This window comes from Chenopodium album, chromosome 23, assembly GCF_948465745.1.
Source record: "Chenopodium album chromosome 23, dcCheAlbu1.1, whole genome shotgun sequence".
NCBI classification, from domain to species: domain Eukaryota; kingdom Viridiplantae; phylum Streptophyta; class Magnoliopsida; order Caryophyllales; family Amaranthaceae; genus Chenopodium; species Chenopodium album.
Genome location: NC_137856.1, coordinates 13,056,169 through 13,083,348, shown reverse-complemented (window position 1 = coordinate 13,083,348; position 27,180 = coordinate 13,056,169). Strand labels below are relative to the sequence as shown.

Below are 27,180 nucleotides of genomic sequence, written 5' to 3'. Positions count from 1 at the left end.
ATTATATTATAGAATATTATTTTTCTAAGGTACCAATTAATTGTTGGTGTAACCGTGTTCGATCCCCCACAACAAATATTGGGAGGGGACTGGAACCTAACCACCTAGAACTGATCCTCGAATTTGGATTAGCCCAAAGGGTGAAGCGGGTGGAACAATAAAAAATATAATTTTTCTTAGATGGAGTGAATAGTGCTTTAATTTTTTTACTTAATCCAAATAAAATACAACTAGTTTTTAGGCCTCGGGCGATGCCCTAAGTCACTAAATTGATTTCATGATTATTATTATTAAGTATATTTAATTTTAATAAAATGACATTTAATATGGTATACCTTAGTGGCTAGCAGTATAGTTTTGAAGCTTGAGGTAGAGTTCGAACCTTGTCCAATCCATATTTTTTAAGCACATAAAATAAAATACTTGATTAATTGAGGAAGGTGCCACGTGACACCTAAACTTATTTAAATACGCCTTTTAATATATATTACAGATATAGATTCGTGTATAAAATAAAATAATAACAAATAAACTTGAAAATGATTGCCATTAGATAAAAATTACAAGACACCCGTCTACTTGAAACAAGCAATTATAATTTATAATAGCCATAACAAAGGTGATCCGTAAATTTTTGTAAATTTCCAGCAAGTATTATTCTGTTAGTCTGAAAACCTCACTTTTTACTTGAAATTTATTTTTCATCATACTTAGGGCCTGTTCATATTTACTGAACTGAGCTGAACTGAATTGAACTGAATTGATTGGAGCTGAACTGAATTGAGCTGAAATGAATATTTTATGTGAGAGGGAAATTAAGAGCTGAACTGAACTGAACTGAACTGAACTGATTGGAACTGAACTGAACTGAACTGAACTGATTGGAGCTGAACTGAACTGAACTGAAATTAAGTAAATGTGAACAGGCCCTTACTCCTATGTTCAAGTTTCTTTATTTTGTTTTTTTGCGGCTACCATCTTTTTCCTCATCCAAATTTCCCCTTTAAAACCAACAAACTTTTTATGTGTATTGTATATATATATTTTTTTTTCTTAAAACATTCAACTTAAACCCAAATAAATTTCCTCCCAAATAATGGATTCGTGGGTAGTTTCACTCTTTGGGAGCCTAGGTGAGGACATAACTCTACAAACTCTATTTCCTCCTCGCTCTTAATTTATTTCTCACATTACCAGTTCAAATTACGCTATCATTCTATCAAATGCATGAAACAACTTATTCGAATCAAAAGAATGGTGGGAGAACCCGGCCCTCTTTCTTATTTCCTAAATGTGTTGTTGGAATAAGTACATTGATATGTCTCTAAGCAACATTTTCTCTTATTTGCAAGAAACTGTGTAAAATGATATGTAATCATTTAACATAACTATTCTCTTATTTTCGTTTTGTGTTTTAGGATCTATTTTGTCAGTTTTGCAGTACGTCTCTCCTGTGTAAGCTCTTTAATAATTCATATATAATTAGTTTTTATATACAATCGTTAGTTGGTATATTTGATTAACAATGTTTTGTGTATTTTTTGCAGACCAACGTTTTATAGGATAGTGAAGAACAAATCAACAGAAGAATTTGAAAGCTTACCATACATATGCACAGTCTTAAACTCGTGCTTATGGACTTACTACGGCATCATCAAGCCGGATTCGTTTGTTTACATTGTCAATGGATTTGGAGCTGCCCTCGAAGCCATTTATGTGCTCCTTTTCATCCATTATGCACCACCTAAGAAGAAAGTATGTACTTACTGTTTTTATTTCTTAAATCTTTGTCAATAATTTTCTTTTTGTTTTTAATTAAAGAAGATTGATTTTTCTTAGCTCATTGTTACAAATTTCAAATAAATCATGAGTGTTTCTAGAAAAAATATGTAATTTCTTTTTCTTAAATTATTTACATTTCTGAAATTAGCTAATATTTTAAAAGGGTTGGTTAGTTAGTCATGGGAGTTAGCTAGGCTTATCTCTCACCTTATGCTTGTATTATGCATGGTGAATTGTTTTCTATTATTACTTTATTTCTCCATCACATTTACGTTTTTATATTCTCACTTTGACCATATTTCATACGTCATATATATACGTAAATTTATGTTCTTTGTTTTTGTATACTTGCAACAAATTTTTTTAGGCACGCTATTTTAGAAAGTGGTTAGACTAGGTAAACGGACAAGTTAAGATATAAAATTTAAGCCGTAGCAACTTATCACTTGTTTCCCACTAGTGGTAAAAATTGTCAATTATTTTGTCTGTTACCTACTCTAATATCATTCTTAACATGCGTGTCAAAGTGGTGTGTTGCAAGTAAATAAAAACAAAAGAAATACTTCGTATAATAATAGTATAGAGATATTTTCACATTTTGTTTCCCTACGAAAGTGTGCACGTGAAATAGAGCATTATATATCTTGTTTCTCCTACAAATTCCAATCTGAATTGAACTTATAACACGTTGATTGTTGCAGGCTAGAACAGCCGTTATTGCTATCATATTAAACGTAGGCATATTCGGCGGGGCAGTTCTAGCAACATACTACGGAGTGGACGATCGATTTCGTGCCCAAGTAGTAGGGATGCTGTGTTTAACCCCAATGGTTGCTATGTATGCTTCTCCTCTTGCTGTTTTGGTAAGTTTATGTCAAAAAATATTGATCCTTTTTGACACTTGCATTAATTTTCCATTTTTCACTCTCTCGATAATTTTATTCTCCACTTGATCATATGTAGGCCATTCAATTCATAGCTGCTCTCATTAGTTGGTCCAAATTTCGTGGACTTTAATTGATGTATATTACTATGTCATGCGCAACTAATATGCAAAAAAAAAAAAAAAAAAAATCACGAGTAACAGTATATAAACTTTATTGATGTATTGGTTAAACAATTTTTCCATCATTTATTTAATACGAAGTAATAAAAATAAATTTGTGATTGACATATAAACCTCGTGTTAAATTATTATATAATCACATATGTTAGCCAAAGTTAGTTCATTTTTCACTACCAAGTATCAGACTTTTTTTTGGGTCGTGTTAAATGATCCAAACAGTTTTTCAAGTTGTTGAGATTAGATAGACCGACCCATCAATTTTTTAAATATTAATCAGTTTTAACTTTTAATTACTCAACGAATAAAAGGAAAATCTTTTTTCCCCTATTATAAAGTCAAGTTAAACAACTAACAATCTATACATACTTGATATCCGATTTGGTCACACACCGATACCTTATGTAAAAAAAATATCCACAAGAAGATTTGTTTTCTCCCACTTTTTTGTTCTTACTTAAGTTGGATGAAAATTTACAAATCAACGTAGTGTTAAGTGCATAGAGTACTGCATTAAAGTTTAAATTTGGATTTGGGTTTAAATGGAATCATGCATAGCCAAATGGTCCAATATATACCGCCTTGATACATACGTTGTTTAGGATTTTTTAGCTCTACGTCAATATCCTACGTTGAATCATGATTTTGATATTATATTGACGACATAAAACATCAATAATTGAGGTAAGATTAATAAGATTGCAATTATTGAAAGGGGCTACCAATGTAACCAATCGATTTTTGGCAAATTGCTTGCAACTTACTAATAATGACAAGATGTAGTGACTGGAATATGAATGGGATTAGATTAGACAGGTCTCCATCTTTTTACTCCTTAGCCACTTACGTTGTTCTTCTTGTACGTTTTTAGAGTTAGAGTCAAGTTGACCCATCAATATCATAGAAAAATGGATGTAAGAATTTTTTTTTTTTGAAAGAAAAATGGATGTAAGAATTTAAATCATGCATCAACTTGCTTAATAAAGAAAAATGATTGCCAACTTGTCTACTTGTGCCAATAAACTATTTTAGACAATTTTACCGTGGGGCTTAACTTGTCTGTAGAAGCCCCACTTTATCACATTAATAAAGTTGTAAGCAAATTTAGTACATCAAATGGCAAAATTATAAATAATTCGACAAATTTGCTCATTTAACATGATATTTTTCGTATTTATAACAATACCTGTGGAGCCCATTCCTAATAAAAGTAGTTGATATAATTACATTTTTGCCACAAATTGTATTTCTCTGACTTATCTAGGAAGGGATGTCACCAACGATCAAATACTAAAGTAGATCCTTAATTTCATAATAATTAACACAAACACACTTGTCAATGTAAATATTTACACCCAATAAATTAATACTAGTAGTTTAAGTTACCAAAAATAAATTTGTATAAGAAAGTAATTATTATATACGATTTTAGCACCAAATAACCCTGAGTAATTCGTTAATACACCATATACTCATGAAACTTTTCTTTTTTTCTTTTTTTTGACAGCTAATACAAAGAGACCTTGTCTCCATTCTTCAATAACCCTACAGTCAAGCAATGAAAATAAGGCATAAGCATAGTAATTTTTTTAATCAGAAATCTATTTCTCTAAGGTCCTGTTTCCACTTTCTACAACCACCTGATGAGCACCCTTGCTTGTTGACAGCAGATCTTCACATGCTAGTTAAGGCCTCCCAGGGCCATCTTGAGACCTTTGTAAATAGCAGCAAGCACACTATTTTCACCTTCTTCGTGGTCACACCACTCCTCTCCCTGGTTCACCATGACTGCATCATTTTCCAAATACCAGCACCAGCTTCTATACTTTCCCTGTTGCTTCCCTTTTCGGATCTTCAATGTAGTAGTCCTACACTTCCCTGTCCCATCAATCAGGTCCAAGCATTGATTCTCATTAGTACAGTTATGGCCAAAACCAGGAGGATAATCACAGTCCTGCTCCTGATCAATCAAAGATACAGGTCATCCCTGCAGGTTGCTTCTGGATATTAAGAACAACCCTGCTTTCCATGATTTTAATAGCTGCCCAAGGGTTAGGCTTAGAATTCTTGAAAATAAGACCATTCCTAGCTTCCCAAATACATTCGAATCCTGCAATAAAAGTTAGCAAGCTTCTTTCCATGCACCTGTCTTTGGCTCCCAGCAATCTTAACCAATTCTGAATCCAATTCTTGATTGGTATATTGTCTTGGAAATCTACATTGATACCTAGATTACAGCCTTTCCAAACATGACTGGCAAAAGAATAGTCTCTAAATAAGTGCTCAACAGATTCAAGGTGGTGACTATTCTCATTTTCACTGTCAAAGCAGAGTTGGCATAAATGATTGTCTCCTAGCCCTCTTCTTTTCCTTTCACTCCCCACAGGCAAAGCTCCTTTCATAATTTTCCACTAGAAAGTTTTTTGCTTTAGAGTTCCAACATATCTCCAGAATTGTTTCCAAAATCTGCAATTTTCCCTATTCTAAGATTGATTTTGCTCAGAGCAATGCTTTAAATCAAAAAAGGAACCTGTAGCCACTCTTTACAGTATAGACACCAGCTCGATTTCTTTACCACACAACAGTATCATCATTTCCTGCTTCCAAGTGAGGAGTGTGCTGGATTTGCATTGCGGTGTTATCAGAAAACCACATCCTACACAACTCTAGATCCCATTCTCCATTTACTTTCTTTAGCCTGCTAACATAGTCAGTTGTGGTAGAGTTTTGGTTCTTCCACTCTGGTGTCTTGCCCTTAACCCAGGGATGGTGAATTCTAGCTTTGCACCCATCACCGAAGGACCACATACACCCTTGCTTAAGAACCTGCAAACCCCATTTGACTCCCTTCCACCCATAGGAACCAACATTTCTATTTTCCCAATTACCCTCAAACAACTTGATGTTATCAATCCCATATTTGGGACAAAAAACCTTACTAAAGAGTGAGTCAAAAAACCTTACTCATGAAACTTTTCGAATTCACCATATATCTCCAAGTTTAACAATAGTGTAACCAAATGTCTAAATGACTAACACACTTCAACTCTGTTAATCATTTAGGATTCACTGTGCCACGTTGTATTTTGTGGTTGATTCCTTTAATTTGTAAATTACTTATTTACTTATGAACCATCAAAAAATTTAAATAAAAATTTTTAAAAAATATGTAAAAATTGGAAAAAAAAAATAATAGCCAGCCTACCTCGACCGCCAGCCCCTACCCCGCCGATGTTGAGACTCCACTCCCTTGCGCTGGCGGGTCACCGCTCCCCTACCATCAACGCTTGCCTTCCCCCTAAACCAGCACACAAAACCACCAGTTAAACCCCTCTAAAAAACTCGAAATCCTTTAAAAAAAAACCTTCCCTCGCCACAGAAAAAATCTCAATCGCATCTCCCCATTCCCCAAAAATCCTAACGCCTAGAGTTTTTAAGGGTGGTGGAGAGGCGATTGGGGTTTTGTAGGGGTGGGGGAGAGTTTTTTTTTTTTTATTGGGGATTATGAGTTTTTATGGTTTTTTCGATGGGTGGTGTAGTGGTTTAGGGGGAAGGGGGAGGGGTGACATCGGGGGAGGAGTAGGCGAAGGGAGTCTTGGCGCCGGCAGTATGGAGGGGATGGAAAGGGTAGGTAGCCGAGCGGCGGCAATGGGTGGGGAGGTAGGCTGATTGGGAAGGAAGCAATTAAAATATGCCATGTGGCATCATTAACTCTTAATAACTAACGGAGTTGACGTCTGTTAGTCATTTGGGTATTTAATGACATTGTTGTTAAGCTCGGCGGTATATGGTGAATCTGAAAAGTTTCATGGGTATGTGGTAAATTAACGAACTACTCAGGGGTATTTGATAAAAAAACCGTATTATATAAATTTCTAATAACATACTTCCTTTTTTTTTTAAAAAAAAAAAAAACGCACCACTCACCTAGTTGATTGTGTGTTTTATAAATGAATCACTTTCGAAAACTTAAGTTTATACCAAATTTTATTATTTCGTTCTTTTCCTTCAATACTCAACCACAGATATTTAATCATTTTTTTGTTTCTTTTTATGGTAAATAATAAATGAACACTTGTCATTACATTGTGGAAAAAATTCTGCATTTTTCTTTTTCTTTCATTTATTTTTTTTCTTACAAAATCTTCACGATAACTATTTATAATTAGAGTGCTTTTTTTAGGTGTGGGTAGCCACACCGTGTGGCAATAAGCTGACATACACCAAAACACTAACCAAGTAACCCCTGACCGATCAAGTAACCCATGACCATTCGTGTAATCCCTGACCGATTGAGTAAACCGAACTACACAAGCCTTGATTGAGTAACTCTAATCGATCAAGCAACCCCAGCCACACCGTGTGGCCATAACCACATATGAAAATTTGTGCTAACCAACATATGATACATTCTTTCCAGTTTGACTATCATATTTATTCCATTTACACTCAACAAAAATATTTCTATATATCTTTTATATATTTCATTAACTATAATTTTTCAAAAATGAACATATATTAAATAATTATTATAATTTCTTCAATTCAAATAAGAAAGTAGTTTATAACTTAACTATATAATAAGGCAAAATTAAAGACTACACATGTGATCTCGTGATTAAAAATATTCCAACCAAAATTGTTTTTGATGTAGAAATCTTCTTAGAGAATATTTATATACATAATATAATGCTTTCCTTTTTAATTTGGTCAGTATGTTTCTTGACTTTCTTAGGCCCTGTTCTCTTCACCTTAATTTTGCTGAACTGAAATTATTTTTACTGAACTAAAATTATTTTTGCTGAACTTAAATTATTTTTACTGAACTTAAAATACTTTTACTGAACTGAAATTATTTTTGCTAAACTGAAATTATTTTTACTGATTTTCTATTATAATTCTTCTTTAAGAAAACTGAATTTTACTGAACTGAACTTATTTTTACTGAACTGAAATTAATTTTACTTAGGGCCTGTTCTCTTACGTTGAAATTCAGTTCAGTTCAGTTCAGCTCAATTCAGTTCAGTTCAGTTCAGTTCAGCTCCTAATTTCCTTCTCTTATAAAATATTCATTTCAGTTCAGTTCAGTTCAGTTCAGCTGAGTTCAGTCAATGAGAATAGGCCCTTAATATCATTTTTTTAAGGTGAAAAGAACAGGGCCTTACATGTTATACTAAAGTATAGAGTGTATTTTAGTCAAATATATTGTCCTGTTTTTATTTTACTTTTTGACAACTTTTAATATTGTAACTAAATGCTAATTATTGTGTTATACTAACAATAGATACAAATTATTGTGTATATATATCAATAATAATTTTAAAATTACCGCATGCAGTGAAGTGAACAAAATAAAGATAGTCTTAATTTTTTTTTTTTTTTTTTTTTTTTTTTTTTTGACAAGAAAGATAGTCTTAATTAATCAAACTAAATTTGTATGATTTGGGTTCAAGCTCAATCAAAGTGATAAAAGTCATGTTAAGATAAGTTGAAACTCCGACTTTGTTATAAGAAAGTTCAATACTTTCTTTGTTAAAACATGTATTATAATTTTTCTAAAAACCTTGCAACAAAATAATTTTTTATGTCTCACAAATAATACCCATTTGTTTCAAATAATGAGAATCTGAAATAGTAGAATGCATAAATTAAATCCTACAAATTGTTGTTTCTTGCATTAGTTTGTATTTAAGTCGTTGATTTGCAAGCTGTATATTCTGGGATCTAAATAGTCAAGAAGTATGTGTTAACAAAACTAGCATATGATGTTTTTTTTTATTTTTTATTTTTTATTTTATTTTATTTATTTTTTTTATTTGTTATTTTTTTTTGTGTGTAAAAAACTTTAATCATACTATCCTCATTTTTTTTCAGGATACAGTGATAACAACAAAAAGTGTGGAGTACATGCCTTTTGGCTTATCATTTGTTCTTTTTCTAACCGGAGGAGTTTGGACAATTTATGCCGTTCTAGTGAATGATTATTTCCTTGGGGTAAATCATACTTCCATCTCAATAAAATTTATTTTACAATTTTCGGTTGCAAGTTTATCTCTATTTCCTTAACTAATACCTATCGATAGCTCAAATTACGCCATGAATGTGACTAAACGAATTTGAGTGACAGAGATTCTAGAATACTCTAATAAATTTAAAAACTTTGAAATTATTAATGATGAATATATATATATATATATATATATATATATATATATATATATATATATATATATATATATATATATATATATATATATATATATATATATATATATATATATATATATATATATATATATATATATATATAGGGGAGGGATCCGGTGAGAATAGACCCATATGTGAGAATTCATACTTATATGAGAAATGATTTTAAATTTAGAACATGTGAGTAAAAATTTAGAACATATGAATAAAGAACATAAGTCTCAAATTAAAATTTAGAACATATGAGTAATAATTTAGAACATTTGATTTAAGAATTAGAACATGTGAGTAAAAATTTAGAACATCATACTTAACTTTCTGTAGCATAGCGTTTAGAACAAAATGCCTAGAAATTTAGAACATAGACTCAATGATTCTTAACATATGTAGTAATTCTTAGAAGAAAAGCTTTTCAAAATGTAATTTTAATTGGAACATGATACTCTAATTTTAAGACCTTGAACTCAAAAACAAATCTGAACATATATGCAATATTTTTTAAAACATTTGCAATATATTTTAGAACATATGTAACAGTTTTTAAAACATACTTGAATTTTTTAGAACATAATTCGTTAATATAGAACACGAATTGAAATTCGATTTTTACAACGAATTGATTCGAAATCAGTTTATTCTTATATTCAATTAAAATTCCTTAAAAAACATATGAATTGTTGTTTAGTTTCTTATATTCAATTAAAATTCCTTAAAATTTCAAACTCTATAATTTGCCCGATTTGATTGATTTGGATGAAAAAACTTTGATTTCACATATTAAACTGTCAATTAAGCTTGGTTTACCTTTGATTAAGCTTCGCAACTTGAATTCTTGACTACAATCGTTCTAAAGTTGATACAAAACACATGAAATTCTTGAGCATGTGGTGATGGTGGTTGTCGTGGAGAGGAGAGAGAGTGTTGGCCATGATGTCGGGAGAAGAGAAAGAGTGATGGTGGTGGAGGTGACAGCATAAAGGTTATGAAATAGGCGCTGGTGGTTATAAAGGAACTAGAGATTGGATAGTGTTGGTGAGGAGAGGAGAGAGAATGTTGAGGTTGAAGATGATGGGTTTAATTTATTTTTAGAACATATACCTTAACATATTAGAACATAGATGTGTTCTCACATATAAAGTTTTCTCACCATAAGAGAGGTGTTCTCAAATGAGCCTCTCCATATATATATATATATATATATATATATATATATATATATATATATATATATATATATATATAAAATTAATGTTGATTATTTTTAGTTTATTCATATAATAAGTATCTTATTCTTGTGGCTTTGTACAGATACCAAATGGCATAGGGTTTATATTCGGGGCAATACAACTTGTTGTGTATTGCATATACAAAAATTATATAGGTTTACCGAAGATTTTGGAAGAATCAATTGAGGAAGGAATAACACACGAGCCTCTACTTCACTAAATTGAGACAAAGGACAAAAGATGATATTTTGAATATAAATCAATTTCTATACAGTCACAAGGAATGCTTTGTATTTCCCTGCATTTTTCTGTATTTTATAAATTAATTAAAGTATTTATAAAATATATGTTAGGAACTTAAAGTATTTCAGTTAATTTAAAAGTGGTAAAACTATATTACTTAAGAGTTTCTAATTAAAGTAGTTTGATTTTGGAATGAACATAAGTGTAAACCCCTTCACTTGTAAATTTCAAGACAATATGAAATGGGTAGAAGTTACCCATCTACCTTATAAAGTGGAAATATAAATTCTCTCTAACAAATCTGGGCTCTGATACCATGTTAAATTACAAGACAATACAAAATGGGCCTGGACAACCCCAACAAGGAGGAGGAGAGTTAGGTCCACAAACAAGGCTTTGGAGCTTCCATAATAAAATCAATTGGCAATAGTAGGAGTTACCCTTCTACCTTATAAAGTGGAACTACCTCTCCTCTTTCTTCAATGTGGGACACTTACGAGTGATACACATTGGATTCCAACATCACTAGCCTACTGATTTTAAAACAAGGGAAAGGGAGCAATTTCCAGCATTAATGATTTTTGGTAAAAAAAAACCCAAATATGACTTTTATAAAGCCTATAAGGTTCATGATCAAGAGGGCTTAACTTTTTCTCTCTCCCTTTCTTCTTGTTTGTCGACCATCATCCACGCTGTTGACTATCACTGGGGAAACAATAACAACCACCACCAGAAGCAGCAAACAACAAAAAAGGTCATGACAACTTTTTGAAAAATGAATTAAAGTAGGTGAAAGAAATAATGCAATTAAAAGTAGTGTTTCAAGGCTGATCAAGTGATTCAAGGGTTTCCTTAAAAAAAAAAAAAAAAAAAAAAAAGAAAGAAAAAAGGTTTGACTCAAATTTAGTATTACAAATTTATAATATCACTTAGAATTTTCGACGTTACTTGGTCGCTAAATTAACAAGAAGATAAGACCACAATACAATGCATGAGAGTAATTAGCACTGTTGTCTAGACTGAGTGATGTTGACCATGGTTTCTCGGTGCTTGTTAGTTCTAAGGACGTGGCTTGAACATGCTATTCAAATAATAAGAAAAGGTTTCATCAGATCCATCATAAAAAGATAGTACAAATTTCATAATTAGTAGTGGAAAAAAAAAACTATATTTTACACAATGCAACTCTTACAATAATTGTACAAACTAGTAAATATATCATACAATAATACTAATACAACTCCTGGAATTTTACAAACTATACCATACAAAAATTGAAAAATTCATTATTTCACTAACGCACGTAAAATCTCTTGGCATCATATTGCATTTATGTCATCCAAAGTACGTAGGAATACCTAAATGGAAAACAAAAACAATTTATAATAAATTCAATAAAAAAAAAAAAACTATTCAATAAACTTTTTTTTTTTTTTAAACTTACTGCAGTATTAAAATTTATATTACTACCTCCGCTACATATTAGTTGCAACTTTGGAATATTTTATCTCTCACAAATATTGCCCAAAGTTGCAACTAATATGTAACGGAGATAGTAATAAGCTACGTGATAAAATAATTAAAGCCTGAATATATGATTATCCAATTAAGTTGAACATGGTTGATTGTTGGGATAGTGGGTAACGTTCAAGTTCTAAAATCGCTACCCACTTACCTATATTTAGTTGAGTATGTAATTATGACGACTTTTTAGTTCAAGAGACTGCACTTAGTTGGATTCAAACATGTTAAGCAAATTTAAATACTAAAAATTCGCATATCAACAAAAAACCATACTTACCATCCATTTATTTTTGTAGTTTCATCCTTTATTATGGATCTAGCGTCTCTGCCTTTGTTGGTTCCTCTTTCTCCTCTTCATTCTCCTTGTACTATTATCTTCCTTGCGCAAAATTTTCATGACCATTTTATGAAGATGTTTGGAGTACCATTCCCTATATCTTTTGATGTAAAGGATAGGCCCTATAAATATGGTGATTCCTACAGAAAATCCAACTTCAGCACCCTTAAGCATCCAATCTACCTGGCTCTTCAAATTCCAATATGATCCTTGTGAGGAAGTCGACGGGGTCATTACTTCATCAGGTTTGTGTCTTCTTATTGGTGTCAATGGCGGTCCATGCAATCCTTGATTGCCTTCATATGAAGATGCATTGAATAGCTGAAGTTGGGAGCCCAGTGGGATCTCTCCTGACAACTTGTTGAAGGATAGATTCAAGTATTCGAGGAAATATAATCCTGCAAGTTGCATAGGTATGTTCCCACTAAGGTTATTACAAGAGAGATCTAACGATTTAATCTGGCTCAAATTCCCGATAGAAGAAGGAATATGTCCGAAAAAGGAGTTATGAGAGAGGTTCAGAACTACAAGCGCATTCAAATTTCCTAACTCTTGTGGTAGCTTCCCGTGAAAAGCATTATTTGAGAAGTCAATGCTAGTGAAGGTTATTAGGATGTATTGCAACTCATAGGAAAGACCTTTGAAGGTGAGTGCCACAGAATTTTGATAGTAATTATTACCACCTGAACTAGTGCTCTTCAAAATTTCAGATAGTGATCGCTCTTTAGTTGGTCTAGCCATCATTGATGTCCATTTGAAAAGAACTTGAGATCTCAATTCACCGGTGAAGTGGTTTGAAGCTATGTCCACAATTTGAAGTAATGGCCACATTGATTGACTCTTTGGACAAACAATGGCTCCATAAAACTTATTGGATCGAAGGACAAGGACTTGCAAGTCAGACAAGCTTTTCAAATGACAAGGAAAGGTGTCGCTTAATTAATTGTTACCAAGATCCAATACCTTTAATGATTTGCAATAGGAAAGTGATTGAGGTATCCTTCCTTGCATAAAATTCCCATTCAAGTCGAGTGTTTGTAAGCTACAACCTTTTCTAAACTTAGCAGGGATTTCACCATCTAATTTGTTTCCTCTTAAATTCAATACTTTGAGTTGAGTCATGGCGATAAAACAATCAGGGATAGTGCCACTCAATTGATTGTGCTGTAAATTAAGAAGCTCTAAATTGTGGCATTGCAGAGTGATGTAGGGATACTCCCATATAAGTTATTTCTTGAAAAAGACACGTAGTTTGCCTTTGATAGATAGTTGACAATGTAAGGGTCGGTAGAAGTGAAATTATTATTGGAGCAATCTAAAAAATGGTAGTTGGATGTTACAACAGGAAATTTCCCTTGAAGATTATTGGAATGGAGGTCTATAAACCTTATACTATACGGTAGTGTCAAAGGTGGTTCTAATTCTACTAAGTGGTTAGAAGAAAGGTTGAATTCAGAAATTCGCCATATCCACCTGGGCACTACACCTGTAATGTTATTCACTGAAAGGTCAAGGATATATAACGATGTTTGATTTTGTAAAAATTTAGGGATGGTAAGCAAGTTACAAGAAGCTAAAAGAAGAGTCTCTAGCTGAGGAAAAGAAGAGTTTTCCCCACAGCCATTTGTATCAATTGACAAGCGATTGTGTGAAAGACCAAGAAGTGTGAGGTTCTTGAAGCTTTGTAGAATATTAGCCAAGTGTAGTGTGCCATTGAGCTTGTTTGAAGACAAATCGAGTGACTGAAGCTCTCTTAATTGGAAAATTGAATTTGGGATCGACCCTTCAAAGTTATTGTTGTTTAACTGAAGAGAACTTATCTTGGGAGATGTTATGCTAGATATACTTCCATCTAGTGAATTATATGACAAGTCAAGTTCTTCTAAACAGAATAAATTATCCCAGTTTGTAGTGTTGATGGAACCATTCAAATTGTTTCCTTGAAGATGTAACGATTTTAAATTATTCATTGAGGAAAATGATGGAATGGGACCAGAAAATTTGTTATTAGAAAGATTAATTATACGAAGCCTCTTGAGGTTGCTAATTGAACTAGGTAAGACTCCAACAGAGTTTGACGATGAGATATCTAATTCCTCAAGAGACCTTAGTTGATCTATTATTGATGGTATCTCACCTTGCAAGAAATTGTTGTTGGCTAGATTCAACATTTGAAGGAATTGAAGACAAAACAAACTACTTGAGTTGTCAATGCCTCCGGTGATATCTTTGTCACTCAAATCTAGGCCGATGACTCGACCATTGGTGTTGTTGCATGTGACACCATTCCACTGGCAACAATCTGTGCTTTGATTCCAACCCACAAGCTTGTCTAAAGCATCCGGAGCAAATGTAAGATTGTGCTTCAGCTCAAGAAGTAAAGACTTTTGATCATTTAGACATTGGCAAGAAATAAAAGGTGTACAACAGCAAGTGCATAGCCATACAATTAAGATCAAGGGAAAAGGCCAAGAAGAAGAAATGAGTGGAATTATTTTCATTTTGTAAATATATAGAGTGAAGTTATACATAAGGTACTTGAAATGTATGGGTATTGAATGAAACCATGCATTGCTGGACTGTTGGTATTTATAGTATACAAGTTAGTTAACTAAAAGAAGGGCCATTATTTACATTGATCGATATAATTGGACATCATTTTCTGATAATTAAACTGGACTTTTTGACTTGGAAGTCATTAGTTATACATGAATATCTTTTCACGATGTTTCATGGAAATTTCTGGCATGGAAATCAATGGTACGTTACTTTTTTGCTAACCAATTACAACAAATAATTGTTTAACTAATAATAATTGTTTTTTTTTTTGAAACCAATAATAATTGTATATAACAATAAAGAGTTGATATGCCAATCAATGTACTTCATATTGGAAGGATAAGGTTTGATTTTGTGTATGAATGTATGATGCATCAAGCTATCAGTACTCTTATAGATAAGCTTTAATTTTGTATTAATAAACTAAAAGAAGTAAATGTTTAATTTTCTCATGCTGAAAACATATAAATTTTATGATCGTATATATGAATGAAAAGAAATTTATACATTCATTATTATTCCTTCTAATTTTTAAGTAGTGTTATGCGGGTAAGCCCTACTCACTTTACTTTTATAAAACTATTTAGTAAAGAAAGTCTAAGTTTACTAAATTTACTTTAACCTTATTAAAAAGGAAAGTTTAACAACAACAAATTAACTTTTTTTCCATTCTCTCAAAATGGACCAACCTTTACACCTTCCCAAAATATACACAAGTTTGCATCTTTTCTCCCATATTAAATAGGGGTGGAATTAGAGGGGGGGGGGGGGGGGGGAGTTGGGAGGGGGGGTGGTGGGCCGAAAAGCCCATAATGTATGTATGTTAGGCGGTTGAAAAGAATCTTTGGATTCATTTTCCTATATAAAATATGAGAAACTAAAAGTACTTCTATATAGAGCTATCAAAAAACAAACCGAACTAGTGAATCCGAACCGTTGTGAACTATTCCGAAAAGGAACTAAACCGCTAAAAACCTGTTATTTTAAACCGTAAACCGACCTGACCCGATTTTTTAAAACCTGAAACTGAACCGATCTGAATGTCTGAGAACCGTTAATGAACCGTACTCGTTATTAAGCCGAACTAATACAACCCGAACCGAGTACTTCTGAACCTGATAACAACTCGACCCATTGTAAACCGAAACCGTTTAAACCCGAAAAAAATCTAATAAACCCAAATCGTTTACAACATGTAACTGGTTAGGACCGAACCTTTCATAATCTGTAATAAGTTATGACCGAACTGTTTACAACCCGTAACCGGTTATAACCAAACCGTTTACAACCCGTAAGTCTGTAACCCATTATAACCGTATAATTTATTTATTTATTTGGTATATTTTATCAATATTAAAACAAAAGGGTTTAATTGGAATTACGAAGTATTCATATTGAATAGGTTTGAAATTTTAAGGATTTTTTTACTTTTGCTACCTGTGAAACAACTCGATTTCAATTTTGCTACCCATCAAAACTTTTATTTTATTTTACTACCTAACATATGCACATTTTTTTTTTAATTTGGTACCCGTTAAGGGAATCTGTTAGGGTTTCAATAAGTTTATAATTTCTTTTAAAAAATAATAATAATAAATTCAAAATTAAAAAATTAAAAATTAAAAAAAAAAAACCAGCCACCCCCTGCCACCCCTCAACCGCCACCCCTTCTCTCCCCCCTGCCGGCGGCCGGCACCCATAGTTTCGGCCGGCACCGGCGTGCGAACCCACCCAACCCCCCTTTTCCCCACCCCTACGCAGCCCCGACCCCCCTTTCCCCTTTTCCCCCACCCCCACCCAGCTCGGACCCCATGAAGCAAAAGCACCCCCTTTTCCCCTTCCCCCACCGGAATCCGCCCCCAGGACCGTTCCCCCTCACCGAAATCGACCCCCGTCCCCTTCCCCTACCGTTTTCGGCCTCCCCTAACCCAAAACCACCACCCCAAAACCACCAAAAACGAAAATATTCGTTTTTGGTGGTTTTGGGGTGGTGGTTTTGGGTTAGGGGAGGCCGAAAACGATAGGGGAAGGGGATGGGGGGTCAATTTCGGTGGGGGAAATAGGGCTAGGGGCGGATTCTGGTGGAGGTAGGGAAAATAAGGTGGGGGATTTCGGTTTGGGGTGGGGGTCGGGGCAGCGACAACGGGGGGGGGGGGGGGGGGGAAGGGAAGGGGGCTGCGTAGGGTGGGGGAAAGGGAGGGGAATGGGTTTGCGCCGGCGCCGGCCGAAGCTCTTGGCGCCAGCCGACGGCAGGGGGGGGGGAGGGGTGGCTGGTTTTCTTGTTTTTTTTTTTTTTTGGTGGCTGACGGGGAGGCATTTAGGGTGGCTAAGGAGGGAGTGGTGGCCGGAAGGTGGTAATGAGGGTGGCATGATCTCAGTAACGGAATTATAAACGGATTCCGTTAATTGGTAGCGAAATTTAAAAAACGGGATTTGATAGGTAGTAAAATAAAATAAAAGTTTTCATAGGTAGTAAAAGTGAAATCTCGTTTTTAACGGGTAGCAAAAGTCAATTTTTCCAAATTTTAATATAATTGAAATTCTTTTGTTAAAATATTATTGTCCTTTTACGAGTAATAATGGCTTATAGAACACTAAATTGTGTTTTTAAAAAATTTGAATCAAAAGCTTACTCTAGATTTGTTATTATTATTTGATCTTGAAAATCTTAAAACAAAAAAGAGACATAAAGGTAAACAACTAATAAATACTCCGTATGATCTACTAGAATAACTAATTTAAGAATGTTGAGGATATACTAGAAGATATACATTAACGAAACCCGTTTAAAACTGGCAAAAACAATTGTCAAACCGACTAAGCTCAACTCGAACCGATTTTGACCTGAACCGATTACAACCCGACCCGATTAGGACCCGATATGTTTTGACCCAAAATCCACTTTAAGCTGCCAAACCCTATTTTCAAACCGAACGAATTTAAATTGAACCAATTATGGCCCAAACCAATTATAACCCGACCCGATTAGAATCCGACCCGAAAAGAAACTGTATTAAAAATAAACTAAATCGAACTGACCCGAAATTATTTAAAACCGACTCGAACTGACCCGATTATAATTCAAACACGTTAAAAACCGACCTGTTATAAACCAAAAACCGATAAACAGAACCGAATCGCAAACTCGATTGACACCCCTACTTCCATATATTTAGGCCTATAGAGGTTTAGCTACTTTTGGAAATTTTTAAAGTAAATTTTTTTTACACTTTTACCAACGTCATAACCATATTAATATATGAAGTACCTCCGAGTCTTCAACCCCTCGGCCTACTTTAGGTACGTCTTCCGTTTTCTGACTTTTTTATTTTATTTTATTTGTTTTATTTTATTTGTTCTAATTTAATTATTTTTTTAAAAAATACATGTATTAGAGTTATATAATCAAATTAAGTGAGTTAAATTAGATTATAAATTGTATTACTTCGTATAATGTAATATAATTAGCCATTGGAGAATATAACCACATAATTTTATCATAAGTAACTATTATAACTCAACGATATTATGACTTATTTTGTATGTACTTGATCAAAATATTTTTTTTTCTAGGTTGAAATATGAAGAGAAAAAACAACTTACTCTTATTTTTCGAAAGCAAAATCTCCTTCCGAATCGGACATTGAAGTCCCATCCCCTAATGTGACTGTCGAAACGAATGTTTACGTAAATCCCGAGAATTTACCCCTAATGAACAATCAACAATCAACAAATGCATTTACCGCTCAACCTACATTTAATATTGGAAATATTGTTTTGATGCGTGATCCGGCTCTGCGTAAGTGTAGACACCCAATTGTGTCTCCCCATAACCAAACCTAGTGATGAATATCTTTCACGTCGTATGATTATCGAATGAAGTATAAATGTGAAAGGTCTAATGTTGCGGTTGTTTTTATTAAAAAACATTTTTTGTGTTTCTGAAAATCTACTCTATTTATAAAAACGTCCAATCCATTTTTGTTTAGTCCATGATATGGGTCCAATAATTATGTATTTCGATGGGGCTTGAAAAAGACTTTTCCAACGATATATTATAAGCCCAATTTCGATAAATAATGAGGAAGTTATTGCCACAATTGGTCTTATGCACCTAAGATAGGTGCAACAAGGGAAGACCCAAAATGCGTGGCCCAAATTGATACCTAGAAAACATATCTGCGATCCGCTAAAATCAACACTACACTCTACAAAATGAACATTTAGTAAAAAAATATGAACATGAAAAAATGAACATTTGAACATGTAAAAAAATGAACATTTAATACTTATAATGCATATGTTTCATAATCATATTATTTTTAATTTCTTCAAATTTTTATGTTCATAATTAAATGCATTATATTCATAATACTCCCTTCGTCCTCTTTTGATAGTCCCTTTAGGGCAAATTTTTGCCCAAAAATGTTCACCCCATTTGCCTTTTCCTACAACCATAAATATCAATTGTTTTACCAAACTTCCCTCCAATTTGCAACAATACTTGTGCAAATTTATACTTCCCATGTAAATTTTGTTTTCCCATGTACTTTTATTACTATCTCTCTCTACTTTTTTGCATACCCAATGTCAATTTTCTTTTTTAATGTACTTTAACTATTCTTATTTGTGTTTATTAATTCCCGTGAAAAATTCCCATAAGGGACTATCAAAAGGGGACGGAGGGAGTAATAGTTTATATGTTCATATATAATTTCAAATATTCATAATGTAAATATGTGTTGTTCATGAAATATTAAGTGAATCTGTTTATGCATATGTTGTCTTTCTCAAATGTTTATGTTCATATTTTTTACGATATGTTCACCTTTTAAATGCTTATATTCACTTTAAGAAAACCAATGCTTATGTTCATATTTTGAAATGTTATACTCACTTTCTGAAATGCATAAGTTCATATTTTTTATGCCTATATTCACTTCCTGAAAAGCTAATGTTCACATTTAAGGGAATCTATGCATATGTTCATATTTTGCATGATTATGTCCATTGATAAAAAAAAATGCAGAAAATCAAATAAAATTCAATTCATTAGAATTAAGAAAATCATATACTACCTCCATTAACGTTTAGTTGCAACTTTGGAATATTTTATATCTCTCAAATAATACTCCAAAGTTGCAATTAAATGTTAACGGAGGTAGTATAATCTAATCTATTGAAGTTAATCACAAAGTCATCACATAAGAAATCAAAAATCACACCTTTTTATGCCTATGTTCACTTTCTGAAAATCTAATGTTCATATTTTTTATGCTTATGTTCACTTTCTGAAAAGCTAATGTTGATATTGTGCTTTTGTTACACCTATTTCTAGGTGCATGAGTGTGCACCTTAGAATATGCGTTATGACCAAAATACTAAATTGGGCCCAAACTAGATTTTACCTACGACCTAATAATCATGAGGAGGGTCCAAAGGTTCAATTCCATTCCTAATCAATTAGGATTAATTAGAAGCTTCTATAAGTTTCTAAAAGATCTTATATAAGATTAAGGAATTTGAATTAAATAAAAACTTTCCTTTTATAAAAACTTTCATTTTTTAAGTCCCAATTCTAATCGAATTTAAAGAACTAATCGAATTTAAAGATGTTAAAAGATGGTCAGATATTATTTTTGTGCCTCATAATACTTATATGGTTGGATAAATCTTGAAATTATCTTTCCAATGATATATGGAAATTTTGACTTTTACCACCAAAAAATTTGGACAAATTGTTTTTTACCACCTACTCTTTTAAAATAAAGTTGTATTTTACCACCAAATAAAGTTCTAAAAATTGTTTTCACCACCTACCGTTAAGAAAACTGTTAAATCTAACGGTATTAAAAAAAATTCTTCGATTTTCGTGCTCGAAATATGTTTTTTATAGGTGTAGGGGGGCAGTTTGGCCCTATGGGTCCATTTTGAGGTCAAAATTGATAAAAATGATCGAAAATACCTCGTTTTGCGTGTTCACGCAATTCAATGTATTTTAAAAACGCAAAACGAGGTATTTCCGAACATTTTTTTTTATCAATTTTGCCCTCAAATTGGACCCATAGGGCCAAAATGCCCCCCTAAACCTATGAAGAACATATTTTAGGCACGGAAATCGAAGAATTTAAAAAATTCCGTTAGATTTAACGGTTTTCTAAACGGTAGGTGATAAAAAACAATTTTTTGAGTTTATTTGGTGGTAAAATACAACTTTTAAAAGAGTAGGTGGTAAAATACAATTTGTCCAAATTTTTGGTGGTAAAAGTCAAAATTTCCATGATATATTATAATATTAATTCCGAGCTATAACGAAAAAAATATGAAAGGAATACGAAACTCTATCCAAAACTGACACCCTTCCACTATTTCGACCATATCTTTTATGTACAAAAGATTTTAATCTGATTTTAACTGTGTTGGAAAGTAGACTTCAATTGCTTTCTAACGACATATTATATGCCTTATTCCAACTTCTCAATCAAAAGATATGATAAAAACAAAATCCGCAAAAAACTATCTTAACGTCAAACGACAGACTTTGTCGCCTGGCGCTGGTCCCTGTCGCCTAGTACTGTACCCTGTTGTCTGGCAACAAGAGGTCTTTTATTCCAAGGGGGTCTCTTTCTATCGTTTTCGGACTATTTTTCTATAAATAGGGTCCTAGACCTCCGTTTTCAAATCACCTAATTCTATAATTCTCTCTTCTCTTTTGAGCAATAGTTTTCTTTCTCCCTCTAGCTTTCTAAACAAGCTTTTTCACGAATATACCATACCGCACTCATTAGTTCTAGACAAACCTAGCTAAGTTCGAAGTTGCCTTCGCCCTAGACGTGAAAGGTTGATACTTTATGAGGGTTTGGACCCAAATCCTGTCTAAACTTTTTATCTCTTTGTTTCAATTATTTAATTAAATTCTTTAATTATTATTTTTCTTGAAGTTTACTAACGTGTGTATTTTGTTATTAGAAAGAGGCACGGACATCAAAGTATGTGGTCTAATTGTTCTATTCCTGTAGAAAGCATGTTTATTATTTTATTAATTTCCTAGTATTATGTTAGGATGTTAATATTGCTTTCTAGTATCATGTTTAGGATGCTTTCTTTTTTCTAATATCATGTTAGTATCATGTTAGGATTAAAGCTTTGATCATTATTATTTAGTGACATGCTAGGATTTGTTATTAATCTTGTTAGTATCATGCCTAGAATCTTGCTATTCTTATTAAGCCTTTTTATGACTATGATATTGATTGTGTTGGATATGATATTATCACGTTGCTTGGTATATATTATATTATTGTTATTGCTTGATCACGCCTTTTATGCATGTTCAAAGGGAATTTGTACTTGAAATAATGCCTAATAAGATAATTAATAATTTGGTTAGGGCTATATGATTTTAATTCAAGTGATCGCCAATAATAGATTTATTTGTGCATTCTTATTCAACAAACATAGAATAAACAGGTTTAGGGTTAATCTAATAATTGCATGTTAGTCAGAAAGCGCACATGAATACGAGTAGATTAAAGTAGAGGCCTATTTTATAGGGCGTGTTCTTTCTCTTCTAGATTGGATTCATATCTTCATACTCGAATATCAAGCATGGTTTCAGACTACTATGGAGTTAGTGCTCTCTAGGATCGTGAAGGGGTGTAACCTTCACTCTATGAATGGTTTATAAGTTCCTAAAACTTGTTGGCGACTCTTTTGTTCTAGCTTTTTTCCCTTTGGACGCCACTATGCTTAAGTGTATGATCACAGTGGGGTTAAAGTTTGGGATGCTTGAAATTTTCCCTAAAGTTTTTGGCGACTCCACTGGGGAGGATTTCTATTTTAATTCCTGAAATTTATTTTGGCAATGATTTAGAATGAGCGGATGAGGCTCGAAAAGTTCTAAGTATTTTATGTGCGTAATTGCGATTAACATTGTGGCATATGCATAAAAAGGTCTGCATTGGAAAGACCATCCATAATGCGTAAAAAACATAGGCTTTTTACACGTAGGAAATTTGGGAAATATCTTTCACAAGTAGAATCGAAATAATACTACGAAAACTGGAAAATTTTAAGAACACAGAAAGCTGTTGAGGCATGTAGGAACTGGCGCTGAGAAAACAGTGCCATCGCCAAGCGATGGCTAGCAATGTTGTCTGGCAATAGGCCCTGTTGTCTCGTGCTAAGTTCTTCCAATACCGAGTTAGAAATCTTCCTTCTTCTTGCAACCAGTTCTAATACTGTTTGCTCGGTTCTACTTCCTGATTGAGTTTTTCTCTCTTTTCTGAACCCATATGTGTTCTACATATGGTTATAACCCTCTAGAGATTCACGCTCCATCTACCTAATCTTACGCTCCTGGGAACGACGGGTACATCCGAGTCTGAGAATCCACCAAACTATGGAAGCAAGTTTAACTTGCGGGGTCCTATCCATACGCGCCAACCCTTCCAATGGTAAGGATCCCGCGTGATGCATCCGGACTCATAACTATGAACCCTCTTTTACTAACCCATATCCTTGAACTTTAGAGAACTAAAGCCACGGTTAGGTTGCAAACTCACTGCATCATTTTGTGCTTACTTGACTACTTATGCATATCTTACTTGTGCATATTTCTTATGTGACTAAACTAACCGTTTGGTTTGTGTTTATAAATAAGTCTTAATAAACTAACCAATGACTAAAGAATTTGGCTTAATTAATTGATTTATTAATTAGAGCTAATAAATATGTCTAAAATCAAGTCATAGTTCCTTTGAGTCAACTGGGATTTTTATTCCCGTATACTGCACAAACGTCAATTTGTATTTGCCATAGCCAGAGTTCTAGGAAGAACTACGAGTCATATAAACTATAGATCTATTAATTAGGAGTTGGTTTCGTCCCAATAAGAGTCACATATCAAAAGTTATGACTAAAATACTACAGCCTGTCCAGCTTAGTGTATATACATGAAGTCTTAACTTAGTCTTTGTTAGAGTCTAGTCACATAGTCTAGCCAAAAGGTCATGACACAAGTCTTAACATGTCACCTACACCACTAGTCTTAGCACACACTTTGTATATATGTTTAACCATGACAATGTTTTAGGTTCATGCATGAGTCGTTTTTCAGTCATTTGAGTTGAGGGTCCATTCCATTTCTATTCTCTTCCATGTTATCTTCCTATCTATTGCATGTTGAATAGAACTTGAGTCAAAAAATAATATAAAACTTACCCCTAACTTTCCCTTCCACAACACTTGATCAAGGAGAGAAGAGCATTTAACCAAGACAATACTTTTGATAAAGCACCACTCTTTTATAAACGAAAAAGGGTTGTAATAATGGCTAGTGAAGAAGAAATTTTTTTAAGTAACACTAGTGCAAAACTCGTCAAGTTTGGAAGAGGACGTTCATGAACTACGAAATACTGTTGTCATGCTTATGGGTGCGATAAAAGGACTAGCAGATCAGATAATGGTTATCGAACAAAGTTCTCATTGTCAAGACTGAAAGGATAAAAAGGAGAATCACTATGCTTCCTCTTCCTCCCGTCAAGAATTTAATAAAAAACTCAATGCTCCTAAGTCACGGGTGTTTCGGGGTTTTTTGTGTCCCTCGGGAGAGTTACAACACTAAGACTAGATTCTCAACTCGGACGCCTGTACCTGCAAAACAACGGAGCTCCGAATGGTCGGTGGTCCGCCTCTGAAGCTTAAATTAGTAAGGATTCGGAAAGTAAACGTGCGGAATGAAAGGTTATCTGCTCAGATTCCGAGCTCGAGTATACTATTCTCCTAAGAGTGACAGTTCAGACAATGATTGGTATTCAATCAATGATGATTCCTAGAAAGGTGTGCTCGTAAAGAACATCGTACCCCATAAATGAGGGGAATGTTCCTTATTTATAGGGTCCTAGAAATGTGTGCCCTCCCTAGGGTTTTGTGCCTTAGGGAAGGGCATGCAGCTTTTTGCAGGGCCTCGGGATTTGGGCCTTGAAAGCCGCCAAAACTAGGGGCCTGCCATTTGCCTACCACGTGTTGCCCCTGGAAGGTCCAAGGTAGCGCCCCTTCCAGTAACACGTGGCGTGTTCTGATTGGGCCAACTAGCCAGGGTTTTTTACCTAAATCATTTGCCCCTCACAGGTGTCAGTATCATTCGTCCACTTCTAGTGGAACTCCCAATGATGGAATCTGGGGGAGGCGGATGAACAATACAGACCCGGGCCTTCTGGACAGGCGCCGGAAGAGAATCTGGGGGATGACCCCGCCGGCCCCAGTCGGCGGTCCCCCAGCTCTGATGACGAGTCGGCCTCGTCACCTTCTTCTGAGAATGCCTCCATAACTTCTGAGGAGGCAAGGACCAAAATAGATTCTGCAAGGGAGTCCCTGGCAGTGGAAACGGGGGAAAACTGGGCCGAGCCAAGTGCTTCTCGACACTTGGAAAAAGCCCCCTACTACTACCATGTTCCGCCCAGCTAGCGGAACTCCATGGCATCCGGCCTTGCAAATTTTAGGCGCAAGGTCGTATTAGGCCATGGCTATTCTTTTTCTGTCCCTAACAAGGACGACACCATCACTTGGCCGAGCCTGGCCAGCTACGAGGACAAGGCATTCGGCTTCTATGAATCAGTCTTCCAGGCAGGCCTTTGCTTCCCTCTCCATCCGGCGGTGGAGAGGATCTTGGACGGATACCAACTGGGTATCTGGCAACTTGTGCCCAACTCTTGGATCAATATTCTTGGGTACATTGCCTCCTGTGAGATGCTGTAGGTGGAGGCGAGCTTTGAAGCGTTCACCCACATGCATTATCTGAGCAGGGCGCCTGCTAGGGGAGGTGAGGGCTGGTACACCTTAACCACTTGCAAGGGGTACATGATGGCTGTTAGCAAGGAGAACAAGTGGAAGGATTGGAGGACTAAGTTCTACATAGTCCATTCTGCCGACATCCTCCTAAACCAAAAGTACAACAGGTGGAATAAGAATCCACCTCTCCTAGCAGGCAGGAGTGCGCTGCCGCCTCTCCCTAGGCGAGTGCAAGAGGAAATATTTGAGAAGGGGTTGTTTACCGTGCCCATGAGGACGAATTGAAAGGAGGACAAGGAAGTTGTCCCTCAATGTTATCTCCCCTTATACAAATGGTTTGAAAAGGGAGTGTTCTTAGCCGCCTGTGGGCTAAGCTCTGAGATGCCGAGAGGTAGTCGGCCGTCTGCTTAATATGCAATTTCATTTTGCTTTTCAATACTTGTTTGATGATTCTAACAGTTGTTCTTTTTGCAAACAAAGCAATGGAGAAGCTCTCGGCATCAAGGAAGCAGCCTGTATCTGCTGCTCGATACAGATCAAACGTCCTCAACAAGTCGGGGGCAACAGTCCTCAACAAGATGGGGGACGAGCAGAAACCAGTCGGTACCCCTAAGGTAAAGACTTGATATACTTAGCATTTTTTGACTAAACTAGATTTGTCCGCATGGTTTCTAACATCTTTTCTTTTTTGTGTTGATGTAGGGTGCCCCTACCAAGTCTCCTTCCAAACCATCCAACCTTAAACTTCAGAAGGTTAGGGCGGGTGATGTGAGCGCATCCGGCAAGTCTCGGAAGCACATAGCTCACAAGCCAAAGAGAGGCCCAGACGCCTCTTCTCTCGAAGCTGATAAGGAGATTTGCAAACCGGATGTCCAGAGGACATTGAAGGGTGGCTTCAAGCAACCCACCACTGCTGTCGGCTTAGCAGGAGAAAGGAGGAGTTTGGAGAAGGAGGAGGAAGTACCAGACGACGGTAAAAACCATTCGCCTTCTTTGTTCTTCCCTTCAGATAGACTTGTATTATTTTTCTAACTTTTTTCCTCCTTCATTCCCTGTGCAGAGGCCGACTGTAATCCAGATGGCCAATTCCATGCTAAGGGCATTTGATCCTTACGACAGGACGTCTGTCAGAGGATTCGGCACCCTAGACTTGGATGGCATCTTGGGGACCCTATGCGAGGTACAATGTTTAACTTAAGCCCTTTTTTTTTTTTTTGCTCAAGTTTTTTCCGCTTGGTTTTAACCATTCGGCTCTTTTGCAGGCCATGCTGCGCGTTCATGGGATCAGGCAGCCCCTCAAGGAGAAATCCAAAGAGGTAACAGCCGCTCATGCTCGAGCCAAGTGGCCTTGGATTTAGCTCAATTTGATATTGCTCAGTGAGCTTCTAACGCTTGATATGATGTATTCCCAGGCGGAAGCCAATTTGCAGGTGAAGAAAGACCTGGAC

At 34.8% G+C, this 27,180-nt stretch overlaps 3 protein-coding genes across 3 annotated transcripts; 1 reads left to right on the top strand and 2 right to left on the bottom strand.

Moving 5' to 3' along the window:
• Positions 1-1,055: 1,055 nt before the first annotated feature.
• Positions 1,056-10,674, top strand: LOC145608223 (bidirectional sugar transporter SWEET17-like). Its single transcript, XM_081663837.1, has 6 exons — positions 1,056-1,133; positions 1,419-1,455; positions 1,548-1,755; positions 2,484-2,645; positions 8,720-8,839; positions 10,361-10,674. The coding sequence occupies exons 1-6, from the start codon at positions 1,097-1,099 to the stop codon at positions 10,496-10,498; spliced, it is 702 nt and encodes a 233-aa protein (XP_081519963.1). The 5' UTR covers positions 1,056-1,096; the 3' UTR covers positions 10,499-10,674.
• A 1,687-nt stretch (positions 10,675-12,361) lies between these two features.
• LOC145607058 (receptor-like protein 33) lies at positions 12,362-13,213 on the bottom strand. The gene has a single exon (XM_081662835.1). It carries the CDS (start codon positions 13,211-13,213, stop codon positions 12,362-12,364), a length of 852 nt encoding a protein of 283 aa, XP_081518961.1.
• A 350-nt stretch (positions 13,214-13,563) lies between these two features.
• Positions 13,564-14,883, bottom strand: LOC145607057 (receptor like protein 27-like). The gene has a single exon (XM_081662834.1). The coding sequence runs from the start codon at positions 14,881-14,883 to the stop codon at positions 13,564-13,566; it is 1,320 nt and encodes a 439-aa protein (XP_081518960.1).
• Positions 14,884-27,180: the final 12,297 nt, after the last annotated feature.